The 26,463-nt window shown below is 55.0% G+C and overlaps 1 protein-coding gene across 1 annotated transcript in view; it reads left to right on the top strand.

Annotated features, from left to right (window-relative positions):
• The window catches only part of LOC146811988 (olfactory receptor 4E2-like), a 167,705-nt gene extending 142,173 nt beyond the window's left edge, over nucleotides 1–25,532 (top strand). Inside the window, exon 4 of the mRNA XM_085614546.1 lies at nucleotides 24,577–25,532. Within this exon, the coding sequence (XP_085470672.1) occupies nucleotides 24,609–25,532 (924 nt within the window). The 5' untranslated portion in view covers nucleotides 24,577–24,608. The remainder of the gene's footprint in view (nucleotides 1–24,576) is intronic.
• The last annotated feature ends 931 nt before the right edge of the window (nucleotides 25,533–26,463 follow it).

Raw genomic sequence — 26,463 nt, 5'->3', positions numbered from 1 at the left:
TCAAGAGGCTTAGTTCGGAGCGCACAAAGTGTGGTTTGAGCCGGTTGGTGTGGAGGACCCGAAGGGGGTTCCGGGGGGACCCCATGTCGATGAGGTAAGTGACGGGGCTTTTACGCTCGACCACTTTGAAGGGCCCCGTCCACTTATCTTGCAGGGCACATGGTTCGGTGGGGGACATCACCCATACTTGCTGCCCAGGCTCGAATTCAACGGAGGAGGCATTGTGATCATACCACCTCTTCATGTCCTCCTGGCTGGCCTCGAGGTTCGCCTTGGCCATCTCCCTGAAGCGCCGGGTCTGGTTTCGTAAGGCCAGGATGTATTTGAAGACGTCTGGAGGGGTCATTAAGGGGGCCATCTCCCAACCTTCCTTGACTAGGCTGAGGGGCCCTCGCACAGGGTGCCCGTACAGGAGTTCGAAGGGGCTAAAACCGAGGGACTTCTGGGGAACTTCCCGGTAGGCGAAGAGGAGGCACGGGAGCAGTACATCCCACTGGCGACGGAGAGGCTCTTCCAATCCCCCAATCATCCCCTTGAGAGTGCGGTTAAAACGCTCCACTAGTCCGTTCCCTTGGGGGTGATAGGGGGTCGTGAATCTGTAGGTGACCCCGCATTGTTGCCAGAGGGACTTCATGTATTTAGATATGAAATTCGTACCTCGGTCGCTGACGACTTCTCGGGGGAAGCCTACCCGGGAGAAGATCCCCATCAGGGCCCGGCCAACCACCGGAGCTGTCACTGTCCGTAGGGGCACCACCTCGGGGTAGCGGGTGGCATGGTCCACTAGTACCAAGATGAACCTGTGTCCTTGTGCCGTGCGGGGGTCCAAAGGCCCCACAATGTCTATCCCCACCCTCTCGAACGGGGTGGTGACCACAGGGAAGGGTTGCAGAGGGGCCTTCAGCTTCCGACCACTCTTCCCGCTGGCTTGGCATGTGGGGCAAGATCGGCAGTGGTTCAGGACGTCATTCCTCATTTTCGGCCAGAAAAAGTGGGTCACCAGGCGACTGTACGTTTTGTCCTGGCCCAGGTGTCCGGCCAGGGGGACATCGTGGGCCAGGTTGAGCAGAAAGTCTCGGAAGCGGAGCGGTACCACCAGAACTCGACCGGCCCCCAGCTCGGCGATTCTTTGCTCGCTGTAGAGCAGGTCGTTATCCCAGTAGACCCAGTGGGTTCCGGTGGTGTCCCCGGCGTTTTGGGTACTGGCTTGTTGGCGGAGTCCCTCGAGGGAGGGACAGGTCTTTTGTTCCTGGCGGAACTGTTCTTGGGTGGGCCCCCCTTCTTGACGCCACTGAGCCAGATCCGGAAGGTCCTGGTGTTGCGCGTCTTCTTCGGTAGTCGGGTCCGGGAGGTCGGACTCGCCGTTGTCCTCTACGGGGGCAACCGGGGGCGGAGGTGCTGGCCCTTCGGCTTCTTCGGATCGGGGGGCGGCACGGGCGGCCATGGATCGGGTGGTTATGCAGGCCCAGTCCGGGAGGCCCAGCATCCCCAGGTGCTCTCTTTTCTCGACGGTGGCCCACGGGGAACTCTCGAGGTCATTCCCCAGGAGGCAGTCCACGGGGGCATCGTCCCGGACCGTCACCTTCAGTAGGCCGGAGACCCCTCCCCATTCAAACGGGACGCAGGCCATCTTACACATACTCTCAGAGTTATCTGCCGAGCGGACGGGGCAGAGAATGTTCGGCAGGATCTGCTCGGGCTTCACCAGATGACAGCGGACGGCCGTCACGCTGGCGCCGGTGTCACGCAAGGCCTCGGCTCTCTGTCCATTAATGGTCACCCACTGACCGTATTTTCTGGTGTTGGCGGGTAGGGGAGCCCGCGGAACCATGTCTCTTCCCCCTAAGCATGCCAGGACCATGGCGGCCGGTTCCCACCCTTGCTGGGCCGGCTCCTACTCTTCAGGTCCCTCCGATGATTGCTCTTCCCCTAGGGCAGCGGCAGCTACCTGGCGGGGCTTGGGTGTTTGGGTTAGCGGGCAGTTCGGGTCGTTGGCGTAGTGGCCTAGTCGCTGGCACCGGTGGCACGTGACGTTGGCTCGGTACCCAGGCCGCAACGGGGGGTTGCCCCGGCCGGCCGGAGGCGGGGTGCTGGCCACGGGTGTTGCTGGTAAGGCGTCTCTCCCTCGCCCCGGGCCCCCTCCTCCTCCCCGAGGACGGTGCTGGCCTTGGTTGCTTCTGTTCTGGTCGTGTGGCCCTCTCCGGCCCACTCGGGTGCTTTCCCACCGGTCAGCTTCGGCGGCGAGCTGCCGGGGGTCAGTCAGCTTACTGTCGAGTAGGTGCTGCCTGAGCTCGACGAAACAGTTGTTTGACAGGTGCTCCCATACCATAAGGTTGAAGAGTTGTTCGTAGGTGGTGACCTGACTTCCCTTGATCCAACCCTCGAAGGCCCGGCTGAAATAGTTCACGTATTCCACCCAAGTTGTGCCTGGGATCCGGGTGCAATCTCTGAACCTCTGGCGGTACATCTCGGGCGTGAGGCCGTAGCGGGTGAGGAGGGCAGCCTTCATGTGGTCGTAGGACGACATTTGGTGATCGGGGAGCTGCAGCAGGGCATCGCGACCCTCGTTGATAAATCTCCCCCAAAGTCCTGCTCCCCAATCACTCCGGTCGATCCGGTGGGAGGTCATGGCGATCTCATAGGCTTTAAACCACTGTTGTATGTCGTCTTCTCAGACATATTCGCGGACAACATCCTTGGGGATGTGAACTTTTTTCTCACTTGGCCCCGGGGTGTGTGCTCGCTCAGGCACTCCCAGTTCCTTATTCTGTTTGCGCAGTTCTATTTCCGCTAGTCGGCGCTCGTGCTCGAGCGTTATTTTTTTCTCTTCCAGCTCTCTCTGTCTCTGCTTTTCTTCTCGTTCCTCTCGAAGCCGCATATGCTCGAGGTTGAGTTTCTGTTCAGCTAACTTGAGTTCCCCATCCATCTTGAGTCGTGCCATCTCCAACTCGTGTAATCTGACTCTGTCTCTTTCTCGGATCTCCTCTTGCGAGAGGCCCGTTCCCCGCTCCTCGGGAGCCGTGGCGTTCTCCTCTGGTGTGATGCTGTTTTGGTCTGGTGTGACGCTGCTTTGGTCGGAGGGTCCTGTGACCCCAGTTTCTGTCCATGACTCAAGAGCGCGCTTTAGATCATCCTTGGTACTCAGGCCGGTGGTAGCAATGCCAAGTTCTATGCAAAATTGTCTCAGTTCGCGGTGGTTGTATTCTTCTAATTTCTCCATTTGGAATTTCTCGGTGGAGCTGCTATCTTTGGTCGACATCGTGCTTATGTCGTGGGGTGAGCTACTCTCTGTACGATTACGCGTTGATTCGGATCGCGCCGCTGGCCACCAATGTTAGAAAAGGTAGACGGACCGGGAGGGCCGGCCGGGGTCAGGGGGAGAGGTCTCCGGGGAGAGCCGTCTCCAGTGATCGTACAGACAAGTAACTTCCCCCCCACAGACAGAGATCACACACGGATAAGGTTCAGTGTTCTTTATAAGCACTTATTTAAGGTACGGTTGAATGGTACAAGGAGGTCTGGACTCAGGGGTCCCCTCGATTAGAGTCTCGCAAGGTAGGGAAGGGGGTAGCGGGACAGTCTATTTACCAATCAGGTAGTTCGGATGAGATGATGATGAGCTCACAATCCTCGAGCTTGGTGGTTAGGTGGTACGGACCGCGGCAGCGCCAGCAGGTCCCGGTGCGGGTGGTCGATACAACGGGCCGCGGCAGCGCCAGCAGGTCCCCGGAAGATGTACGGTCCGCGGCAGCGCCAGCAGGTCCCGGTGCGGATGGTCGTTACAACGGGCCGCGGCAGCGCCAGCAGGTCCCAGGAAGATGAAGGTTGCAGAAGGCCGCGGCAGCGCCAGCAGGTCCCGGTGAGGATGGTCGTTACAACGGGCCGCGGCAGCGCCAGCAGGTCCCAGGAAGATGAAGGTTGCAGAAGGCCGCGGCAGCGCCAGCAGGCAGGACGATGGTTCACAAGAGCGGCTACGGCAGCGCCAGTAGACCGTCAAGGTTGAGTTCACTCGGTGTCTCTCGACTCCAGGATACAACTGCCTTCCTGCTCCGGAGCTGCCTCAGTTATAGGGCTGGTGCCCTTTGATGTCCGGACCCTCGCACTTGGAGGTCGGAGGGTCCGGGATGAAGGTGTCCAGACACCCAGCATGGGGTGGAGCCAGTGCCTGGGGGAGCTGGGGGCGATCGGCACCTGGCGGGGGAGAGCCCTTGACACTTCGTTCTCCCATTGACCTGCCAAGTGGTCCGCTCACCTCCTGGGTGGATGGTGGTGCCGGGATGTCGGGGCCGGCCAGGCCCGGGGTTAGGGTCGAGGTGAGGCCATGCGGCCGCGTGGTGCAGGGCCCAAGAGGGCGGCTTGACCCGGCCGGGGAAGCCGGTGGGGCTGGACCCCGTGATGAGTAGGGGTCCGAGGGCAGAGGGTCCGTCGGGAGACGGAGTACGGGTGTTTGTCGCGGGGGTATGCCAGGTGGGCCGGAGTTCGGGCCCTGTCGTGCGGGGAGGGAGCAAGCCGTCTGTGAGGCCTGTCCAACAGTATTCCTCTGCACTCACCCCTCACATCTCTCTGTCCACTGCTGGGAGTGATAGGCACCCACCCCTCACATGTCTCTGTCCACTGCTGGGAGTGATAGGCACCCACCCCACACATGTCTCTGTCCACTGCTGGGAGTGATAGGCACCCACCCCCATCTCTCTGTCCACTGCTGGTATTCCTCTGCACCCACCCCTCACATGTCTCTGTCCACTGCTGGGAGTGATAGGCACCCACCCCTCACATGTCTCTGTCCACTGCTGGGAGTGATAGGCACCCACCCCCATCTCTCTGTCCACTGCTGGTATTCCTCTGCACCCACCCCTCACATGTCTCTGTCCACTGCTGGGAGTGATAGGCACCCACCCCCTTGTCTCTGTCCACTGATGGGAGTGATAGGCACCCACCCCCATGTCTCCGTCCACTGATGGGATTGGTAGGCACCCACCCCCATGTCTCTGTCTGCTGATGGGAGTGATAGGCACCCACCCCCTTGTCTCTGTCCACTGCTGGTATTCCTCTGCACCCACCCCTCACATGTCTCTGTCCACTGCTGGTATTCCTCTGCACCCACCCCTCACATGTCTCTGTCCACTGCTGGTATTCCTCTTCGCCCACCCCTCACATGTCCTGTGCACTGCTGGTATTCCTCTACACCGACCCCTCACATGTCTCTGTCCACTGCTGGGAGTGATAGGCACCCACCCCTCACATGTCTCTGCCCACTGCTGGGAGTGATAGGCACCCACACCTCACATGTCTTTGTCCACTTCCGGGAGTGATAGGCACCCACCCGAATGTCTCTGTCCACTGATGGGAGTGATAGGCACCCACCCCCATGTCTCTGTCCACTGATGGGAGTGATAGGCACCCACCCCCATGTCTCTGTCCACTGATGGGAGTGATAGGCACCCACCCCCATGTCTCTGTCCACTGCCGGTAGTCCTCTGCACCCACCCCTCACATGTCTCTGTCTACTGCTGGTATTCCTCTGCACCCACCCCTCACATGTGTCTCTCCACTTCTGGGAGTGATAGGCACCCACCCCTCACATGTCTCTGTCCACTGCTGGGAGTGATAGGCACCCACCCCTCACATGTCTCTGTCCACTGCTGGGAGTGATAGGCACCCACCCCTCACATGTCTCTGTCCACTGCTGGGAGTGATAGGCACCCACCCCTCACATGTCTCTGTCCACTGATGGGAGTGATAGGCACCCACCCCCATGTCTCTGTCCACTGCTGGTAGTCCTCTGCACCCACCCCTCACATGTCTCTGTCCACTGCTTGTATTCCTTTGCACCCACCCCTCACATGTCTCTGTCCACTGCTGGTATTCCTCTGCACTCACCTCTCACATGTCTCTGTCCACTGCTGGGAGTGATAGGCACCCACCCCTCACATGTCTCTGTCCACTGCTGGGAGTGATAGGCACCCACCCCCATCTCTCTGTCCACCGCTGGTATTCCTCTGCACCCACCTCTCACATGTCTCTGTCCACTGCTGGGAGTGATAAGCACCCACCCCCATGTCTCTGTCCACTGATGGGAGTGATAGGCATCCACCCCCATGTCTCTGTCCACTGCTGGTAGTCCTCTGCACCCACCCCTCACGTCTCTGTCCACTGCTGGTATTCCTCTGCACCCACCCCTCACATGTCTCTGTCCACTGCTGGGAGTGATAGGCACCCACCGCTCACATGTCTCTGTCCACTGCTGGGAGTGATAGGCACCCACCCCTCACATGTCTCTGTCCACTGCTGGGAGTGATAGGCACTCACCCCTCACATGTCTCTGTCCACTGCTAGGAGTGATAGGCACCCACCCCTCACATGTCTCTGTCCACTGATGGGAGTGATAGGCACCCACCCCCATGTCTCTGTCCACTGCTGGTATTCCTCTGCACCCACCCCTCACATGTCTCTGTCCACTGCTGGTATTCCTCTGCACTCACCTCTCACATGTCTCTGTCCACTGCTGGGAGTGATAGGCACCCACCCCTCACATGTCTCTGTCCACTGCTGGGAGTGATAGGCACCCACCCCTCACATGTCTCTGTCCACTGCTGGGAGTGATAGGTAACCACCCCCATGTCTCTGTCCACTGATGGGAGTGATAGGCACCCACCCCATGTCTCTGTCCACTGCTGGTAGTCCTCTGCACCCACCCCTCACATGTCTCTGTCCACTGCTTGTATTCCTTTGCACCCACCCCTCACATGTCTCTGTCCACTGCTGGTATTCCTCTGCACTCACCTCTCACATGTCTCTGTCCACTGCTGGGAGTGATAGGCACCCACCCCTCACATGTCTCTGTCCACTGCTGGGAGTGATAGGCACCCACCCCCATCTCTCTGTCCACCGCTGGTATTCCTCTGCACCCACCTCTCACATGTCTCTGTCCACTGCTGGGAGTGATAAGCACCCACCCCCATGTCTCTGTCCACTGATGGGAGTGATAGGCATCCACCCCCATGTCTCTGTCCACTGCTGGTAGTCCTCTGCACCCACCCCTCACGTCTCTGTCCACTGCTGGTATTCCTCTGCACCCACCCCTCACATGTCTCTGTCCACTGCTGGGAGTGATAGGCACCCACCGCTCACATGTCTCTGTCCACTGCTGGGAGTGATAGGCACCCACCCCTCACATGTCTCTGTCCACTGCTGGGAGTGATAGGCACTCACCCCTCACATGTCTCTGTCCACTGCTAGGAGTGATAGGCACCCACCCCTCACATGTCTCTGTCCACTGATGGGAGTGATAGGCACCCACCCCCATGTCTCTGTCCACTGCTGGTATTCCTCTGCACCCACCCCTCACATGTCTCTGTCCACTGCTGGTATTCCTCTGCACTCACCTCTCACATGTCTCTGTCCACTGCTGGGAGTGATAGGCACCCACCCCTCACATGTCTCTGTCCACTGCTGGGAGTGATAGGCACCCACCCCTCACATGTCTCTGTCCACTGCTGGGAGTGATAGGTAACCACCCCCATGTCTCTGTCCACTGATGGGAGTGATAGGCACCCACCCCATGTCTCTGTCCACTGATAGGAGTGATAGGCACCCACCCCCATGTCTCTGTCCACTGCTGGTAGTCCTCTGCACCCACCCCTCACATGTCTCTGTCCACTGCTGGTATTCCTCTGCACCCACCCCTCACATGTCTCTCTCCACTGCTGGGAGTGATAGGCACCCACCCCTCACATGTCTCTGTCCACTGCTGGGAGTGATAGGCACCCACCCCTCACATGTCTCTGTCCACTGCTGGGAGTGATAGGCACCCACCCCTCACATGTCTCTGTCCACTGATGGGAGTGATAGGCACCCACCCCCATGGCTCTGTCCACTGCTGGTAGTCCTCTGCACCCACCCCTCACATGGCTCTGTCCACTGCTGGTATTCCTCTGCACCCACCCCTCACATGTCTCTGTCCACTGCTGGTATTCCTCTGCACTCACCCCTCACATGTCTCTGTCCACTGCTGGGAGTGATAGGCACCCACCCCTCACATGTCTCTGTCCACTGCTGGGAGTGAGAGGCACCCACCCCTCACATGTCTCTGTCCACTGCTGGGAATGATAGGCACCCACCCCCATCTCTCTGTCCACTGCTGGTATTCCTCTGCACCCACCCCTCACATGTCTCTGTCCACTGCTGGGATTGATAGGCACCCACCCCATGTCTCTGTCCACTAATGGGAGTGATAGGCACCCACCCCCATGTCTCTGTCCACTGATGGGAGTGATAGGCACCCACCCCCATGTCTCTGTCTACTGATGGGAGTGATAGGCACCCACCCCCATGTCTCTGTCCACTGCTGGTATTCCTCTGCACCCACCCCTCACATGTCTCTGTCCACTGCTGGTATTCCTCTGCACCCACCCCTCACATGTCTCTGTCCACTGCTGGTATTCCTCTTCACCCACCCCTCACATGTCCTGTGCACTGCTGGTATTCCTCTACACCGACCCCTCACATGTCTCTGTCCACTGCTGGGAGTGATAGGCACCCACCCCTCACATGTCTCTGTCCACTGCTGGGAGTGATAGGCACCCACACCTCACATGTCTTTGTCAACTTCTGGGAGTGATAGGCACCCACCCGAATGTCTCTGTCCACTGATGGGAGTGATAGGCACCCACCCCCATGTCTCTGTCCACTGATGGGAGTGATAGGCACCCACCCCATGTCTCTGTCCACTGATGGGAGTGATAGGCACTCACCCCCATGTCTCTGTCCTCTGCTGGTAGTCCTCTGCACCCACCCCTCACATGTCTCTGTCCACTGCTGGTATTCCTCTGCACCCACCCCTCACATGTCTCTGTCCACTGCTGGGAGTGATAGGCACCCACCCCTCACATGTCTCTGTCCACTGCTGGGAGTGATAGGCACCCACCCCTCACATGTCTCTGTCCACTGCTGGGAGTGATAGGCACCCACCCCTCACATGTCTCTGTCCACTGCTGGGAGTGATAGGCACCCACCCCTCACATGTCTTTGTCCACTGATGGGAGTGATAGGCACCCACCCCCATGTCTCTGTCCACTGCTGGTAGTCCTCTGCACCCACCCCTCACATGTCTCTGTCCGCTGCTGGTATTCCTCTGCACCCAACCCTCACATGTCTCTGTCCACTGCTGGTATTCCTCTGCACTCACCTCTCTCATGTCTCTGTCCACTGCTGGGAGTGATAGGCACCCACCCCTCACATGTCTCTGTCCACTGCTGGGAGTGATAGGAACCCACCCCTCACATGTCTCTTTCCACTGCTGGGAGTGATAGGCACCCACCCCCATCTCTCTGTCCACTGCTGGTATTCCTCTGCACCCACCCCTCACATGTCTCTGTCCACTGCTGGGAGTGATAGGCACCCACCCCCATGTCTCTGTCCACTGATGGGAGTGATAGGCACCCACCCCCATGTGTCTGTCCACTGATGGGAGTGATAGGCACCCACCCCCATGTCTCTGTCTACTAATGGGAGTGATAGGCACCCACCCCCATGTCTCTGTCCACTGCTGGTATTCCTCTGCACCCACCCCTCACATGTCTCTGTCCACTGCTGGTATTCCTCTTCACCCACCCCTCACATGTCCGGTGCACTGCTGGTATTCCTCTACACTGACCCCTCACATGTCTCTGTCCACTGCTGGGAGTGATAGGCACCCACCCCTCACATGTCTCTGTCCACTGCTGGGAGTGATAGGCACCCACACCTCACATGCCTTTGTCCACTTCTGGGAGTGATAGGCACCCACCCGAATGTCTCTGTCCACTGATGGGAGTGATAGGCACCCACCCCCATGTCTCTGTCCACTGATGGGAGTGATAGGCACCCACCCCCATGTCTCTGTCCACTGATGGGAGTGATAGGCAACCACCCCCATGTCTCTGTCCACTGCTGGTAGTCCTCTGCACCCACCCCTCACATGTCTCTGTCCACTGCTGGTATTCCTCTGCACCCACCCCTCACATGTCTCTGTCCACTGCTGGGAGTGATAGGCACCCACCCCTCACATGTCTCTGTCCACTGCTGGGAGTGATAGGCACCCACCCCTCACATGTCTCTGTCCACTGCTGGGAGTGATAGGCACCCACCCCTCACATGTCTCTGTCCACTGCTGAGAGTGATAGGCACCTACCCCTCACATGTCTCTGTCCACTCCTGGGAGTGATAGGCACCACCCCTCACATGTCTCTGTCCACTGCTGGGAGTGATAGGCACCCACCCCCATGTCTCTGTCCACTGCTGGTATTCCTCTGCACCCACCCCTCACATGTCTCTGTCCACTGCTGGTATTCCTCTGCACCCACCCCTCACATGTCTCTGTCGACTGCTGGGAGTGATAGGCACCCACCCCTCACATGTCTGTCCACTGCTAGGAGTGATAGGCAGCCACCCCCATGTCTCTGTCCACTGCTGGTATTCCTCTGCACCCACCCCTCACATGTCTCTGTCCACTGCTGGGAGTGATAGGCACCCACACCTCACATGTCTTTGTCCACTGCTGGGAATCCTAGGCAGCCACCCACCCACCCGCACCCTTGGTGCAGTACACTGCTGTCCTGGGCATACACACACCCCAATATACTGGTTATATGCTGCACCAGGCCCTAAGCCAACATTCGTGGCGTGTGTACACCTTGTATCACAAATGTACTGGTGCCGTAGGGGTACGGGTGATACGAACCATACCCCCGCATTCATAGGGTGGGTACGGTCCGTACCACGCGTACCCCTACGTCACCACTACAATGGTGGTACGGACCGTACCCACACTCTGAGGGCGTGTGTACGAGCCGTACCACGCGTACCCCTACGTCACCACTACATTGGTGGTACGGACCGTACCCACGCTCTGAGGGCATGTGTACGGTCCGTACCACGCATACCCCTACGTCACCACTACAATGGTGGTACGGACCGTACCCACGCTCTGAGGGCGTGTGTACGGTCCGTACCACGCGTACCCCTATGTCACCACTCCAATGTTGGTACGGACCGTACCCACGCTCTGACGGCGTGGGTACGGTCCGTACCACGCGTTCCCCTACGGCACCACTCCAATGGTGGTAGTGACAACATCACTTGCAACAAACAAAAGAGGAATACCCTGCACCACAGGAAACACTCCTGGTACTACCTTATTGAGACTTGTTCTAGGCTATCTCTTGGGGCCTCCTGACAGAGGGGCCCATGTGGAAGCGTGAAGCACTGTCAGAGTCCCCTAGTCTAGTGGCACTAGTCCCCTGCAAACTGCAGGTAAAACAATTCTCCGGATCAAAGAATCGCTGGCCATCCGGCTCTCCGAGGGATCGCCCAAACCCAGATGGTTTAGTGCATTGAGGGAACTGTAGTCCTTCCTGCCTTCCACAAAGTTACAAGCAGCTACTGCATTCCTGTTGGACAGGCCTCACAGACGGCTCGCTCCCTCCCCGCTCGACAGGGCCCGAACTCCGGCCCACCTGGCATATCCCCGCGACAAGCACCTGTACTCCGTCTCCCGACGGACCCTCTGCCCTCGGACCCCTACTCATCACGGGGTCCAGCCCCACCGGCTCTCCCGGCCGGGTCAAGCCGCCATCTTGGGCCCTGCACCACGCGGCCGCATGGCCTCCCCTCGACCCTAACCCCGGGCCTGGCCGGCCCCGACATCCCGGCACCACTATCCGCCCAGGAGGTGAGCGGACCACTTGGCAGGTCAATGGGAGACCGAAGTGTCAAGGGCTCTCCCCCGCCAGGTGCCGATCGCCCCCAGCTCCCCCAGGCACTGGCTCCACCCCCTGCTGGGTGTCTGGACACCTTCATCCCGGACCCTCCGACCTCCAAGTGCGAGGGTCCGGACATCAAAGGGCACCAGCCCTATAACTGAGGCAGCTCCGGAGCAGGAAGGCAGTTGTATCCTGGAGTCGAGAGACACCGAGTGAACTCAACCCTGACGGTCTACTGGTGCTGCCGTAGCCCGCTCTTGCGAACCATAGTCCTGCCTGCTGGCGCTGCCGCGGCCTTCTGCAACATTCATCTTCCTGGGACCTGCTGGCGCTGCCGCGGCCCGTTGTATCGACCATCCTCACCGGGACCTGCTGGCGCTGCCGCGGCCTTCTGCAACATTCATCTTCCTGGGACCTGCTGGCGCTGCCGCGGCCCGTTGTATCGACCATCCTCACCGGGACCTGCTGGCGCTGCCGCGGCCTTCTACAACATTCATCTTCCTGGGACCTGCTGGCGCTGCCGCGGCCCGTTGTATCGACCATCCACACCGGGACCTGCTGGCGCTGCCGCGGCCCATACCACCTAACCACCAAGCTCGAGGATTGTGAGCTCATCATCACCTCAACCGAACTACCTGATTGGTAAATAGACTGTCCCGCTACCCCCTTCCCTGCCTTGCGAGACTCTAATCGAGGGGACCCCTGAGTCCAGACCTCCTTGTACCATTTCACCGTACCTTAAATAAGTGCCTATAAAGAACACTGAACCTTATCCGTGTGTGATATTCGTCTGTGGGGGGGAAGTTACTTGTCTGTACGATCGCTGGAGACGGCTCTCCCCGGAGACCTCTCCTCCTGACCCCGGCCGACCCTCCCGGTCCGTCTACCTTTTCTAACATTGGTGGCCAGCGGCGCGATCCGAATCAACGCGTAATCGTACAGAGAGTAGCTCGCCCCACGACAAAGCACGATGTCGACCAAAGATAGCAGCTCCACCGAGAAGTTCCAAATGGAGAAATTAGAAGAATACAACCACCGCGAACTGAGACAATTTTGCATAGAACTTGGCATTGCTACCACCGGCCTGAGTACCAAGGATGATCTAAAGCGCGCTCTTGAGTCGTGGACAGAAACTGGGGTCGCAAGACCCTCCGACCAAAGCAGCGTCACACCAGACCAAAACAGCATCACACCAGAGGGGAACGCCACGACTCCCGAGGAGCGGGGAACGGGCCTCTCACAGGAGGAGATACGAGAAAGAGACAGAGTCAGACTACACGAATTAGAGATGGCACGACTCAAGATGGATGGGGAGCTCAAGTTAGCTGAACAGAAACTCAACCTCGAGCATATGCGGCTTCGAGAGGAACGAGAAGAAAAGCAGAGACAGAGAGAGCTGGAAGAGAAAAAAATAACGCTCGAGCACGAGCGCCAACTGGCGGAAATAGAACTGCGCAAACAGAATAAGGAACTGGGGGTGCCTGAGCGACCACACACCCCGGGACCAATCGAGAAAAAAGTTCACATCCCCAAGGATGTGGTCCGCGAGTATGTCCGAGAAGACGACATACAACAGTGGTTTAAAGCCTATGAGATCGCAATGACCTCCCACCGGATCGACCGGAGTGATTGGGGAGCCGGACTTTGGGGGAGATTTATCAACGAGGGTCGCGATGCCCTGCTGCAGCTCCCCGATCACCAAATGTCGTCCTACGACCACATGAAGGCTGCCCTCCTCACCCGCTACGGCCTCACGCCCGAGATGTACCGCCAGAGGTTCAGAGATTGCACCCGGATCCCAGGTACAACTTGGGTGGAATACGTGAACTATTTCAGCCGGGCCTTCGAGGGTTGGATCAAGGGAAGTCAGGTCACCACCTACGAACAACTCTTCAACCTTATGGTATGGGAACACCTGTCAAACAACTGTTTCGTCGAGCTCAGGCAGCACCTACTCGACAGTAAGTTGACTGACCCCCGGCAGCTCGCCGCCGAAGCTGACCGGTGGGAAAGCACCCGGGTGGGCCGGAAAGGGCCACACGACCAGAACAGAAGCAACCAAGGCCAGCACCGTCCTCGGGGAGGAGGAGGGGGCCAGGGGCGAGGGAGAGACGCCTTACCAGCAACACCCGTGGCCAGCACCCCGCCTCCGGCCGGCCGGGGCAACCCCCCGTTGCGGCCTGGGTACCGAGCCAACGTCACGTGCCACCGGTGCCAGCGAGTAGGCCACTACGCCAACGATCCGAACTGCCCGCTGAACCAAACACCCAAGCCCCGCCAGGTAGCTGCCGCTGCCCTGGGGGAAGAGCAGTCGTCGGAGGGACCCGAGGAGTGTGAGCCGGACCAGCAAGGGTGGGAACCGGCCGCCATGGTCCTGGCATGCTTAGGGGGAAGAGACATGGTTCCGCGGGCTCCCCTACCCGCCAACACCAGAAAATACGGTCAGTGGGTGACCGTTAATGGACAGAGAGCCGAGGCCTTGCGTGACACCGGCGCCAGCGTGACGGCCGTCCGCTGTCACCTGGTGAAGCCCGAGCAGATCCTGCCGAACATTCTCTGCCCCGTCCGCTCGGCAGATAACTCTGAGAGCATGTGTAAGATGGCCTGCGTCCCGTTTGAATGGGGAGGGGTCTCCGGCCTACTGAAAGTGACGGTCCAGGACGATGCCCCCGTGGACTGCCTCCTGGGGAATGACCTCGAGAGTTCCCCGTGGGCCACCGTCGAGAGAAGAGAGCACTTGGGGATGCTGGGCCTTCCGGACTGGGCCTGCATCACCACCCGATCCATGGCCGGCCGTGCCGCCCCCCGTTCAGAAGAAACCGAATGGCCAGCACCTCCGCCCCCGGTTGCCCCCGTAGAGGACAACGGCGAGTCCGACCTCCCGGACCAGACTACCGAAGAAGACGCGCAACCCCAGGACCTTCCGGATCTGGCTCAGTGGCGGCAAGAGGGGGGGCCCACCCAAGAACAGTTCCGCCAGGAGCAAAAGACCTGTCCCTCCCTCGAGGGACTCCGCCAACAAGCCAGCACCCAAAACGCCGGGGACACCACCGGAACCCACTGGGTCTACTGGGATAACGACCTGCTCTACAGCGAGCAAAGAATCGCCGAGCTGGGGGCCGGTCGAGTTCTGGTGGTACCGCTCCGCTTCCGAGACTTTCTGCTCAACCTAGCCCACGATGTCCCCCTGGCTGGACACCTGGGCCAGGATAAAACGTACAGTCGACTGGTGACCCACTTTTTCTGGCCGAAAATGAGGAATGACGTCCTGAACCACTGCCGATCGTGCCCCACATGCCAAGCCAGCGGGAAGAGTGGCCGGAAGCTGAAGGCCCCTCTACAACCCTTCCCGGTGGTCACCACCCCGTTCGAAAGGGTGGGGATAGACATTGTGGGACCTCTGGACCCCCGCACGGCACAAGGACACAGGTTCATCTTGGTACTAGTGGACCATGCCACCCGCTACCCCGAGGCGGTGCCCCTACGGACAGTGACCGCTCCAGTGGTTGGCCGGGCCCTGATGGGGATCTTCTCCCGGGTAGGCTTCCCCCGAGAAGTCGTCAGCGACCGAGGCACGAATTTCATATAAAAATACATGAAGTCCCTCTGGCAACAATGCGGGGTCACCTACAGATTCACGACCCCCTATCACCCTCAAGGGAACGGACTAGTGGAGCGTTTTAACCGCACTCTCAAAGGGATGATTGGGGGATTGGAAGAACCTCTCCGTCGCCAGTGGGATGTACTGCTCCCGTGCCTCCTCTTCGCCTACCGGGAAGTTCCCCAGAAGTCCCTCGGTTTTAGCCCCTTTGAACTCCTATACGGACACCCTGTGCGAGGGCCCCTCAGCCTAGTCAAGGAAGGTTGGGAGATGGCCCCCCTAACGACCCCTCCAGACGTCTTCAAATACATCCTGGCCTTACGAAACCAGACCCGGCGCTTCAGGGAGATGGCCAAGGCGAACCTCGAGGCCAGCCAGGAGGACATGAAGAGGTGGTATGATCACAATGCCTCCTCCGTTGAATTCGAGCCTGGGCAGCAAGTATGGGTGATGCCCCCCACCGAACCGTGTGCCCTGCAAGATAAGTGGACGGGGCCCTTCAAAGTGGTCGAGCGCAAAAGCCCCGTCACTTACCTCATCGACATGGGGTCCTCCCGGAACCCCCTTCGGGTCCTCCACACCAACCGGCTCAAACCGCACTTTGTGCGCTCCGAACTAAGCCTCTTGATGGCTACAGACAGTGGCACGGAAGAAGACTCCGAGCCCCTCCCGGATCTCCTGAAGACTCAGGAGAAGGACGGCTCCGTGGACGGGGTCCGGCTCTCTGACGCCCTCACTTCGGAGCAACGCCAGGACTGCCGGAACCTCCTGCTGCAGTTCGCTGCCCTGTTCTCCCTCACCCCCGGGGTCACCCCCTGGTGTTTGCACGACGTAGACACCGGGGACAGTCCCCCTGTCCGGCACCGGGCCTACCGCGTACCAGATCGGGTACGGGCCTGCATACAGGAGGAAGTGGCCAAGATGCTCACGATCGGGGTCATCGAGCCCTCGGACAGTCCCTGGGCCAGTCCGGTCGTATTAGTTCCCAAGGCCGCTGCCCCCGGCTCCGCTCCTGAACTGAGATTCTGCGTCGACTACCGGGGCTTGAACGCTGTCACCCGGACCGACGCTCATCCCATCCCCCGAGCAGACGAGCTGATCGACCGGCTGGGGGCCGCCCGCTACCTCAGTATCTTCGACCTAACGGCGGGCTACTGGCAGATCGGCCTCACCCCCAGGGCTCAGGAACGGTCAGCCTTCTCTACCCCCGATGGCCACTATCAATTTAAGGTCATGCCCTTTGGCATGAAGAATGCCCCCGCCACGTTCCAACGCCTTGTGAACCAGGTCTTGGCGGGGCTTGAAGAATTCAGCGCTGCCTACCTGGACGATATCGCTGTATACAGCCGCCACTGGTCCGACCACCTCCGTCACCTCCAAGAGGTCCTACAAGCCCTCCAGCGGGCCGGCCTCACCATTAAGGCCGGCAAGTGCCAGATTGGCCAAGGGTCTGTGACCTACCTTGGGCACCAAGTGGGGTGCGGGCTGGTGGCCCCACTACAACTTAAGATTGCTGCCATCCAGTCCTGGCAGCCCCCCGTCACCCAGACCGAGGTCCGAGCCTTCTTGGGGCTCACCGGCTACTACCGGCGGTTCGTGAAGGACTACGGCAGCATCGTGGGGCCCCTCACGGGTCTCACATCCAAGAACCAGCCAAAGCGGGTCAATTGGACTCCTGATTGTCAAGCGGCCTTCGAGGAGCTGAAGGCCGCCCTGTGCACCGCCCCGGTGCTCCAGGCCCCCGATTACAGTCGGGAATTTGTGGTGCAGACCGACGCCTCCGACCACGGCATCGGAGCCGTCCTCTCTCAGTTGAACCCCGAAGGTCATGACCAGCCGGTGGCCTTCATCAGTCGACGTCTCCTGGCCCGAGAACAGCGTTGGAGCACCATCGAGAGGGAGGCATTTGCAGTAGTGTGGGCCCTCAAAAAGCTCCGACCCTATCTCTTCGGTACCCACTTCCGGGTACAAACCGACCATCGACCCCTGCAATGGCTGATGCAGATGCGGGGGGAGAACCCAAAACTCTTGCGCTGGTCCATCTCCCTGCAGGGAATGGACTTCACCGTGGAGCACCGACCAGGCCAAGACCACGCCAACGCGGATGGCCTGTCCCGCTTTTTCCGCCTCGACGAAGAGAGTCCCCAAGGAGATGGGTGACTCTCCCCGCCTTCAGCTGGGGGGGACGCATGTTGGACAGGCCTCACAGACGGCTCGCTCCCTCCCCGCTCGACAGGGCCCGAACTCCGGCCCACCTGGCATATCCCCGCGACAAGCACCTGTACTCCGTCTCCCGACGGACCCTCTGCCCTCGGACCCCTACTCATCACGGGGTCCAGCCCCACCGGCTCTCCCGGCCGGCTCAAGCCGCCATCTTGGGCCCTGCACCACGCGGCCGCATGGCCTCCCCTCGACCCTAACCCCGGGCCTGGCCGGCCCCGACATCCCGGCACCACTATCCGCCCAGGAGGTGAGCGGACCACTTGGCAGGTCAATGGGAGACCGAAGTGTCAAGGGCTCTCCCCCGCCAGGTGCCGATCGCCCCCAGCTCCCCCAGGCACTGGCTCCACCCCCTGCTGGGTGTCTGGACACCTTCATCCCGGACCCTCCGACCTCCAAGTGCGAGGGTCCGGACATCAAAGGGCACCAGCCCTATAACTGAGGCAGCTCCGGAGCAGGAAGGCAGTTGTATCCTGGAGTCAAGAGACACCGAGTGAACTCAACCCTGACGGTCTACTGGCGCTGCCGTAGCCCGCTCTTGCGAACCATAGTCCTGCCTGCTGGCGCTGCCGCGGCCTTCTGCAACATTCATCTTCCTGGGACCTGCTGGCGCTGCCGCGGCCCGTTGTATCGACCATCCTCACCGGGACCTGCTGGCGCTGCCGCGGCCTTCTGCAACATTCATCTTCCTGGGACCTGCTGGCGCTGCCGCGGCCCGTTGTATCGACCATCCTCACCGGGACCTGCTGGCGCTGCCGCGGCCTTCTACAACATTCATCTTCCTGGGACCTGCTGGCGCTGCCGCGGCCCGTTGTATCGACCATCCACACCGGGACCTGCTGGCGCTGCCGCGGCCCATACCACCTAACCACCAAGCTCGAGGATTGTGAGCTCATCATCACCTCAACCGAACTACCTGATTGGTAAATAGACTGTCCCGCTACCCCCTTCCCTGCCTTGCGAGACTCTAATCGAGGGGACCCCTGAGTCCAGACCTCCTTGTACCATTTCACCGTACCTTAAATAAGTGCCTATAAAGAACACTGAACCTTATCCGTGTGTGATATTCGTCTGTGGGGGGGAAGTTACTTGTCTGTACGATCGCTGGAGACGGCTCTCCCCGGAGACCTCTCCTCCTGACCCCGGCCGACCCTCCCGGTCCGTCTACCTTTTCTAACAATTCCCCAGTACCACCGGACATCAAAGTTACTTTCTGCCCCACTTACAAATGCCAAGTCATGTTGGTCACCAGTCTGGCATTTGAAGCTGCACCTAGAGGGAACTCCATCTGATGTCCATCTGACATCATCAGCAGCCCCGTTGTTGTTTGCATCTGTTTCCCCCAGCACCATTTCTGCGGTAAAAGCAGCTCTCCCACAGCTCCTGTTCAGCACAAGGGACAGCCAGGACAACCCTGCACCCGAGCTCCATGGGCCAGGAAAATTGAACTGACTGTTGTGCATCATCTTTACCCTGCAAGGGTACAATGCAGCTCAACCTGCAAGTGACCGATTGTCACTAGTTTTTTTTTCCGATTGCGCGCAATGTTAACCTTTCACTGTCTTATTTTGCACTGATTTTATATTGCTTCAAGAATCTATAACTCCAGTTATATGTATGTTATTCATTTCATTTTAGTGTCTAAATTAAGATACACATACAATATATTTTTATAAATTAGTGTTGTATTTCCCTCAAGTCATGGTAATTACTTATCGTCCATGGTGGTACTCTGTAATGCTTCAAACATGTTCCTCTAGTAAAGCCTGACTGCTCTTTGCCACACTACCAGGCCTGAGCTAAGAATTTATTATCATTTTCCCTCCCAGATGTTTATGTTAGTTTTTACGGAGTAGTGGCTACTGCACCTCTCTTCTGTTTTAAGAAACGACTAGAAGAATGAGTAGTAGTTTCCTGTAAAATATGGTTTGATCATGAACATTGTTCATGTGATGATGAAGACGCCATTCATATGGCCTGGAGATGTTGTTTCGTTGGTGGTGCAACGATTTTGAATGCAGACCCTTCAGAGAAATCTTTTCATGTTAAGGGAGGTTCCAGACCTCTGTAGCAGTTTGGCACTGTTTGAAGTGCTCAGACATTCTTCTTTGTTATATTTTTGATCCTATTTAACTACAAGGTTTCTTTCCTTCATTGTTGCCTGATTTTGCAAAGGAAGAGGAGAGATTATGGTGTATCCAGCAGCTTTCAGCCATGTTGGTCGAGATAGGTTGAATGGTTTCATGAGAAGGGTAGATTGTTGTCTTTAACTGTTTTTACTAGCTATTGTACATTTTGCAGTAAAGATTGAGAATTATAATCCCGCCTCTGGGTCCTTAATAGAATTGAAAATTCTTCACATGGCAGCAAAAAAAATTACATTTTTTATCCTCAATGTCATAGATATTCCTATAAAATGGCTCATGTGTGCACACGGTATCTCTAAATTGCAGTCCTTTGCTAACTCCATTTAGAATCGCTGTGTTGAGGCATTTGATTTGCCATGCAGCGTTGTAAAAATTGACAAAAGGATGGAATCATACATTCAACTTCTCCAGACCTCTAGAAACCTATTGAGACAGGCCACTACACCAATGGCTATATTACAAGTATCTAGAGTACAGCTTAGGAAAAAGAGTTACAAGTGTGGTCTTGTGGTGACTCTTGAATATGGTTTATATGTGTAGGTTACACTCAGACAATGCCTTATTTGAAAAAAATAGTAATATGTCCTTTCACGATCAAATGAGGGATGAAATCAGTTGATTTTTTTGTATTTTATGTACTATTCTGCATCATGTACACATCTGTGAAAAAGCCTTTTCTGATGCCCTTCTGGCACTACACAAATTAAACTAAACATGAATGAACAGTTGCATGCATGCATTGTCCCCCTACTATAGTCACCTTCAGAAAATACGTGGTTGGAATGGATTAGGAAGTCAAAAAATGGAGAGGGGGGACTAGGAGCTATTCAGAGAAGGTCCTGAACCAATGCTCCCAAAATTATTACTTATAATTACAATGGATGGTTTCAGTTCCTATGGGTTAAGGGGAACACAGCCACTAATTACGTGGTGTTATAGAGAAGAGGGGTAGTCTCCTGGGATAGGTGAGTGTGCAAAGAAAGAGGAAGGTACTCCTTAGTTTGGTACGTAGTGCCCTCACACACCCTTTCGAGTGTATAGCATCATCATCGGGCAAGGTTGCTCCTCGTGGGGGTGGCGCTGCAGTCCCTCACGGGCCCCAAGGGGCTCTCTGGCGGAGATCTTTTAGGAGTTTGCCACAGTGGTGAGTGCGGGTATGTGGGAAGGAAGTGTCAGTGAGTGTGAGTTAAAATGGAACAGAAGGCCCTGTAAATTTTATTCGTAGGACCCCTGCTCCAAAATAAAAGTCAATGGGGATGGAGATGCACATTTGTGCCGTTGCGAGAGGGGAAACAGAACCAAATAAGTTCCCACTTCTCTCAACCCGAGTGTTGTGTGATAAGGTGCGGTTTTAAAAGGGGGTCGACATGTTTCGCGCTACAGATTGGTCCCTAAAGGATCCTTAAGCGCTTCATCAGGACCAGTTGGAGAAAGAAACCAGGGATCAGGAAAAGACACACTGTATCCCTAGAAAAACCTGGTTAAGGTATGTAACGATAATAATTATAAGGACCCGTTCTTATACTAATGTCCTAGTTCACAGCCTAAAAGGAGACAAAAGGAGGGGGGGGGGAAAAAAGAGAAAAAAGAAAAAAGGGTATTCAGAGCCCAGTGACATATTAATTACATATGTTCCTGTAGAAAGTGAGCTCGAAGTCACAAGTGCACGGGTTGTGCCCAAGTGCCAGATGCATGAAACTAGTGAAGCGTCAGTGCGTCTTCGATGTAACATGCATTGTAAAAAGAAAATACTGTGGAGTGGGTTCTACCTGGGTAACGGCGAGCGGCAGTACCTACAAAGTGCAGCTGTGACGGAGGTGCACAGAGTGAACTACGCTGCATCATAGATTTACATTGTGACGCCGAATGGTGATGGTGTAATGTATGGGTGGTACACCTCTACCACCCGGTGCCATATTCTGATAATCGGTGGCCACAGGTTTTGTGATAAAAAAGTGAGAGAAGGAAGTGACGCTGGTTAAAATCTAGACCCCGTGTGGAGTCGCTAAGGACGAGACATGCCTGGAGAACATAGAACTAGCTTAGGTACAGCTGAAAGTACTCGTGTGGGGTCGGGAGCGAAATTACACCGGACCCAGAGTTAGATGTGGCGGTTGTGCATATACATTGGAAAAAATTAAATTGGAAAAAATTATATACTGAGAGACACAAAATCCCGCCTACCCTCCCATGGTCTGAGAAGGGCTCCGTCGGATGTACCGCGATGTGAAGCTGAGAAAAACAAACAAGAAGAGGGACTCAATTACATCAGGTGAACCCAGCGGAATTGCCAGGAACCAGCACAGCATCCTTAATACAGACAGAGAGTTACTTACTTCTGATATGGCCTCACGGAACCGGAAACCTACCCGTCCAGCGGTACTGCCGGTAGCATACCTGGTCGGGAAGCGGACCTCCCTAAATACGGGAATCAACGCGGCGGAAGGTTGTGGCCGTGGCGTCATCACGTAGCGTGAAGGGGGCTCGTCAATGACTATCCGAGAGGTGGCGGCCATGTTGGAATGGGAAACGCGAGTCTCGAAATGGTATCAATATTGGTACTCTGTTCGGTCAAGATGAAGATCAAGCCCGGGTTAGATTGCAGAGACCATAAATAATCAGTGTCTCTGTACCCTGTTTGATAGGGAACCAGTGTGGTAAGTCTATGATGTACAACCTTCCGCCGCGTTGATTCCCGTATTTAGGGAGGTCCGCTTCCCGACCAGGTATGCTACCGGCAGTACCGCTGGACGGGTAGGTTTCCGGTTCCGTGAGGCCATATCAGAAGTAAGTAACTCTCTGTCTGTATTAAGGATGCTGTGCTGGTTCCTGGCAATTCCGCTGGGTTCACCTGATGTAATTGAGTCCCTCTTCTTGTTTGTTTTTCTCAGCTTCACATCGCGGTACATCCGACGGAGCCCTTCTCAGACCATGGGAGGGTAGGCGGGATTTTGTGTCTCTCAGTATATCATTTTTTCCAATTTAATTTTTTCCAATGTATATGCACAACCGCCACATCTAACTCTGGGTCCGGTGTAATTTCGCTCCCGACCCCACACGAGTACTTTCAGCTGTACCTAAGCTAGTTCTATGTTCTCCAGGCATGTCTCGTCCTTAGCAACTCCACACGGGGTCTAGATTTTAACCAGCGTCACTTCCTTCTCTCACTTTTTTATCACAAAACCTGTGGCCACCGATTATCAGAATATGGCACCGGGTGGTAGAGGTGTACCACCCATACATTACACCATCACCATTCGGCGTCACAATGTAAATCTATGATGCAGCGTAGTTCACTCTGTGCACCTCCGTCACAGCTGCACTTTGTAGGTACTGCCGCCCGCCGTTACCCAGGTAGAACCCACTCCACAGTATTTTCTTTTTACAATGCATGTTACATCGAAGACGCACTGACGCTTCACTAGTTTCATGCATCTGGCACTTGGGCACAACCCGTGCACTTGTGACTTCGAGCTCACTTTCTACAGGAACATATGTAATTAATATGTCACTGGGCTCTGAATACCCTTTTTTCTTTTTTCTCTTTTTTTCCCCCCCCCTCCTTTTGTCTCCTTTTAGGCTGTGAACTAGGACATTAGTATAAGAACGGGTCCTTATAATTATTATCGTTACATACCTTAACCAGGTTTTTCTAGGGATACAGTGTGTCTTTTCCTGATCCCTGGTTTCTTTCTCCAACTGATCCTGATGAAGCGCTTAAGGATCCTTTAGGGACCAATCTGTAGCGCGAAACATGTCGACCCCCTTTTAAAACCGCACCTTAACACACAACACTCGGGTTGAGAGAAGTGGGAACTTATTTGGTTCTGTTTCCCCTCTCGCAACGGCACAAATGTGCATCTCCATCCCCGTTGACTTTTATTTTGGAGCAGGGGTCCTACGAATAAAATTTACAGGGCCTTCTGTTCCATTTTAACTCACACTCACTGACACTTCCTTCCCACATACCCGCACTCACCACTGTGGCAAACTCCTAAAAGATCTCCGCCAGAGAGCCCCTTGGGGCCCGTGAGGGACTGCAGCGCCACCCCCACGAGGAGCAACCTTGCCCGATGATGATGCTATACACTCGAAAGGGTGTGTGAGGGCACTACGTACCAAACTAAGGAGTACCTTCCTCTTTCTTTGCACACTCACCTATCCCAGGAGACTACCCCTCTTCTCTATAACACCACGTAATTAGTGGCTGTGTTCCCCTTAACCCATAGGAACTGAAACCATCCATTGTAATTATAAGGAATGGATTAGGGCCATTGGCCAGAGACCACATGGTCCAGTCATATGCCTATTTTATATACCTGAGTCTGGCCTGGGTCATGATCATTGCAATTGCAGGCCCTTTGGCTACAAATCAGAATGATTATTTGGTACGGAAGCTTGATAGAGATACCATTTCTTTGTTTATGCTCGGCATGAGACCTTCGGTGGCCTCTTGATCTTGATCAATGGACTGTTTCTTAAAGAGAATGTTCTCTTTTTCACAAAGCTATCAACATGGATATGGAAACAGAATGCATACATGTGCAAGCCACCATGGGAAAAAAAATGGGAGTATGAAACATCACATCTCTGTGATTTATGTAGATGAAGATAGTTTGTCTATGATTTGTGTGCTATTTATGAACCATAGAGGTTCAAATGGCAAGCATGGATTGACAAGCAATGATGAATGCCATAACACAGTACATTCAGGGACCCTAATAATAATGAATAAGTAGGAAAGCTGTAATCTTTACTGTCAACGTTTTATGTGACTGTATGCTAGAATTATGCTTGTGTTTTTGTTCAATAAATGTAATTTGTTTTGCCATACTTTTAATAACATTGCATTCTTATTTCTCTGCAGAACTTCTAAATTTGAATCAAACTCCAAGCACCATGGTGAATGAAACTGCTGTAGAAGACTTTCTGCTTTTAGGTTTCTCTAAAAACAAAAACCTGGAGATCTTGCTTTTCTTTGTGTTTCTGATATTCTACATTCTAACGTTGCTTGGAAATCTACTCATCATTGTGACAGTAAAAGGAGACTCATCTCTTCACTCACCCATGTACCATTTCCTCGCTAACCTGTCTTTTGTTGACTTGTGCTACCCATCTGTCTCTGCCCCTAAGATGCTTGTGAACTTTGTATCTGAGGCCAAAAACATTACTTACAATGGATGTATGTGTCAAATATTCTTCTTCCACTTGTTTGGCAGTGTGGAAATTTTCATCCTTACTGTCATGGCTTTTGATCGATATGTGGCAATATGCAATCCTTTGCGTTACACCACCATCATGAACAGGCAAATTTGCAGCTTACTGGTATTTGCTTGCTGGGTGGGTGGAGCAGTGCACTCCACAGCACAGGTTCTTTCAATGATGACCTTGCCATTTTGTGGACCAAATGAAGTTGACCATTTCTTTTGTGATATCCATCCCTTGCTTAATTTGGCGTGCACAGACACTTTCATTATTGGGGCCCTGATGATGTCCAACAGCGGACTGATCTCACTGGTGTGTTTTCTCATACTGATCATTTCTTACTCTTTGATCCTGCACACAGTAAGAGGACACTCAACTGAAGGGAAGCGTAAGGCCCTTTCTACAGGTGGTGCCCACCTTACTGTTGTTACTATATTTTTTGGACCTTGTGTCTTCATTTACCTGAGGCCCGCGACCACATTTTCATTGGATAAGATAGTTTCAGTTTTCTATGCTGTTATAACACCAATGCTTAACCCTATTATCTATACTTTGCGTAACACAGAAGTGAAAATAGCCATGAAGAAACTTGTGAGCAGAAGAATATGTTTTTCATAATATAGCACAATGTGGAAATTGTGTATATCTGGCATGTAACTTGCATATAAGATATTATATACATCAAGAGAGAGGGACTCGGAGTGCATAAGATACAGGACACATGCATCGATTAGGTAATCATGATCACCAAGGTAGGCAGTTCCTAGTGAGTACAGATTTGTCAGCTTAGGTCAGTTAAGTGCCACAGAGTCTGAAGGCAGCATTGCTCTGCAGGAACAAATGCCCTTGCATACCTAGATAGGTGTCATGCTTCATGATTGAGCTTTGGCTCCACATCAGGCTGGCGCTGCAATGCCTGACGGGCACCCTCAATGGGGGCTCTTTAACGAAGATCTTTATAAGCCAAATGATGAAATGTGGGTAAAATAGTAAATTGGTGTATTTTAAGTAAATATGTGAAAGAGTGGGATAAAAATAGGACAGGGTGTACTCTACAGAAATATTTTAATGATTGAGTCCTACTACCTATATTAAACTATGTGGTGCTACCTACTACAAGTGATTATCTAAGGTAGCTGAAGGTCGACATGTTTCAAGCTTAACATATATACACCGAACAGGAGTGAGAAGTATATGGTAAGGGTATACCCTCGGCTTCCCTATTTTACTATGCAATAAACACAAAGAGAAGGGAAACCCAGTTAGTTGTGACAGTTTCTGTCTTGCCTGTGTCCGAGACAAGTGAGCGTAATGAACCCAGGTAAATTGTGCTTGCTTCACAATTTCTCAGACAGTAAACTTTCTCCGAGATGGTGTGAAAGATGAAACTATATATATATATATATATATATATATATATATATATATATATATTGATATTACCTACTGGCGGTCGCCAGTAGGTAGTTATAGTTAGGACCCTGTTTCCATAGGAAAACCGCAACATTCTATTTGGAATAACTTTGGCGCCGGTCGACGAATCCTCGCG

Source organism: Triturus cristatus, chromosome 7 (assembly GCF_964204655.1).
Source record: "Triturus cristatus chromosome 7, aTriCri1.1, whole genome shotgun sequence".
Lineage (NCBI taxonomy): Eukaryota > Metazoa > Chordata > Amphibia > Caudata > Salamandridae > Triturus > Triturus cristatus.
This window is presented reverse-complemented; position numbering and strand designations above follow the sequence as displayed.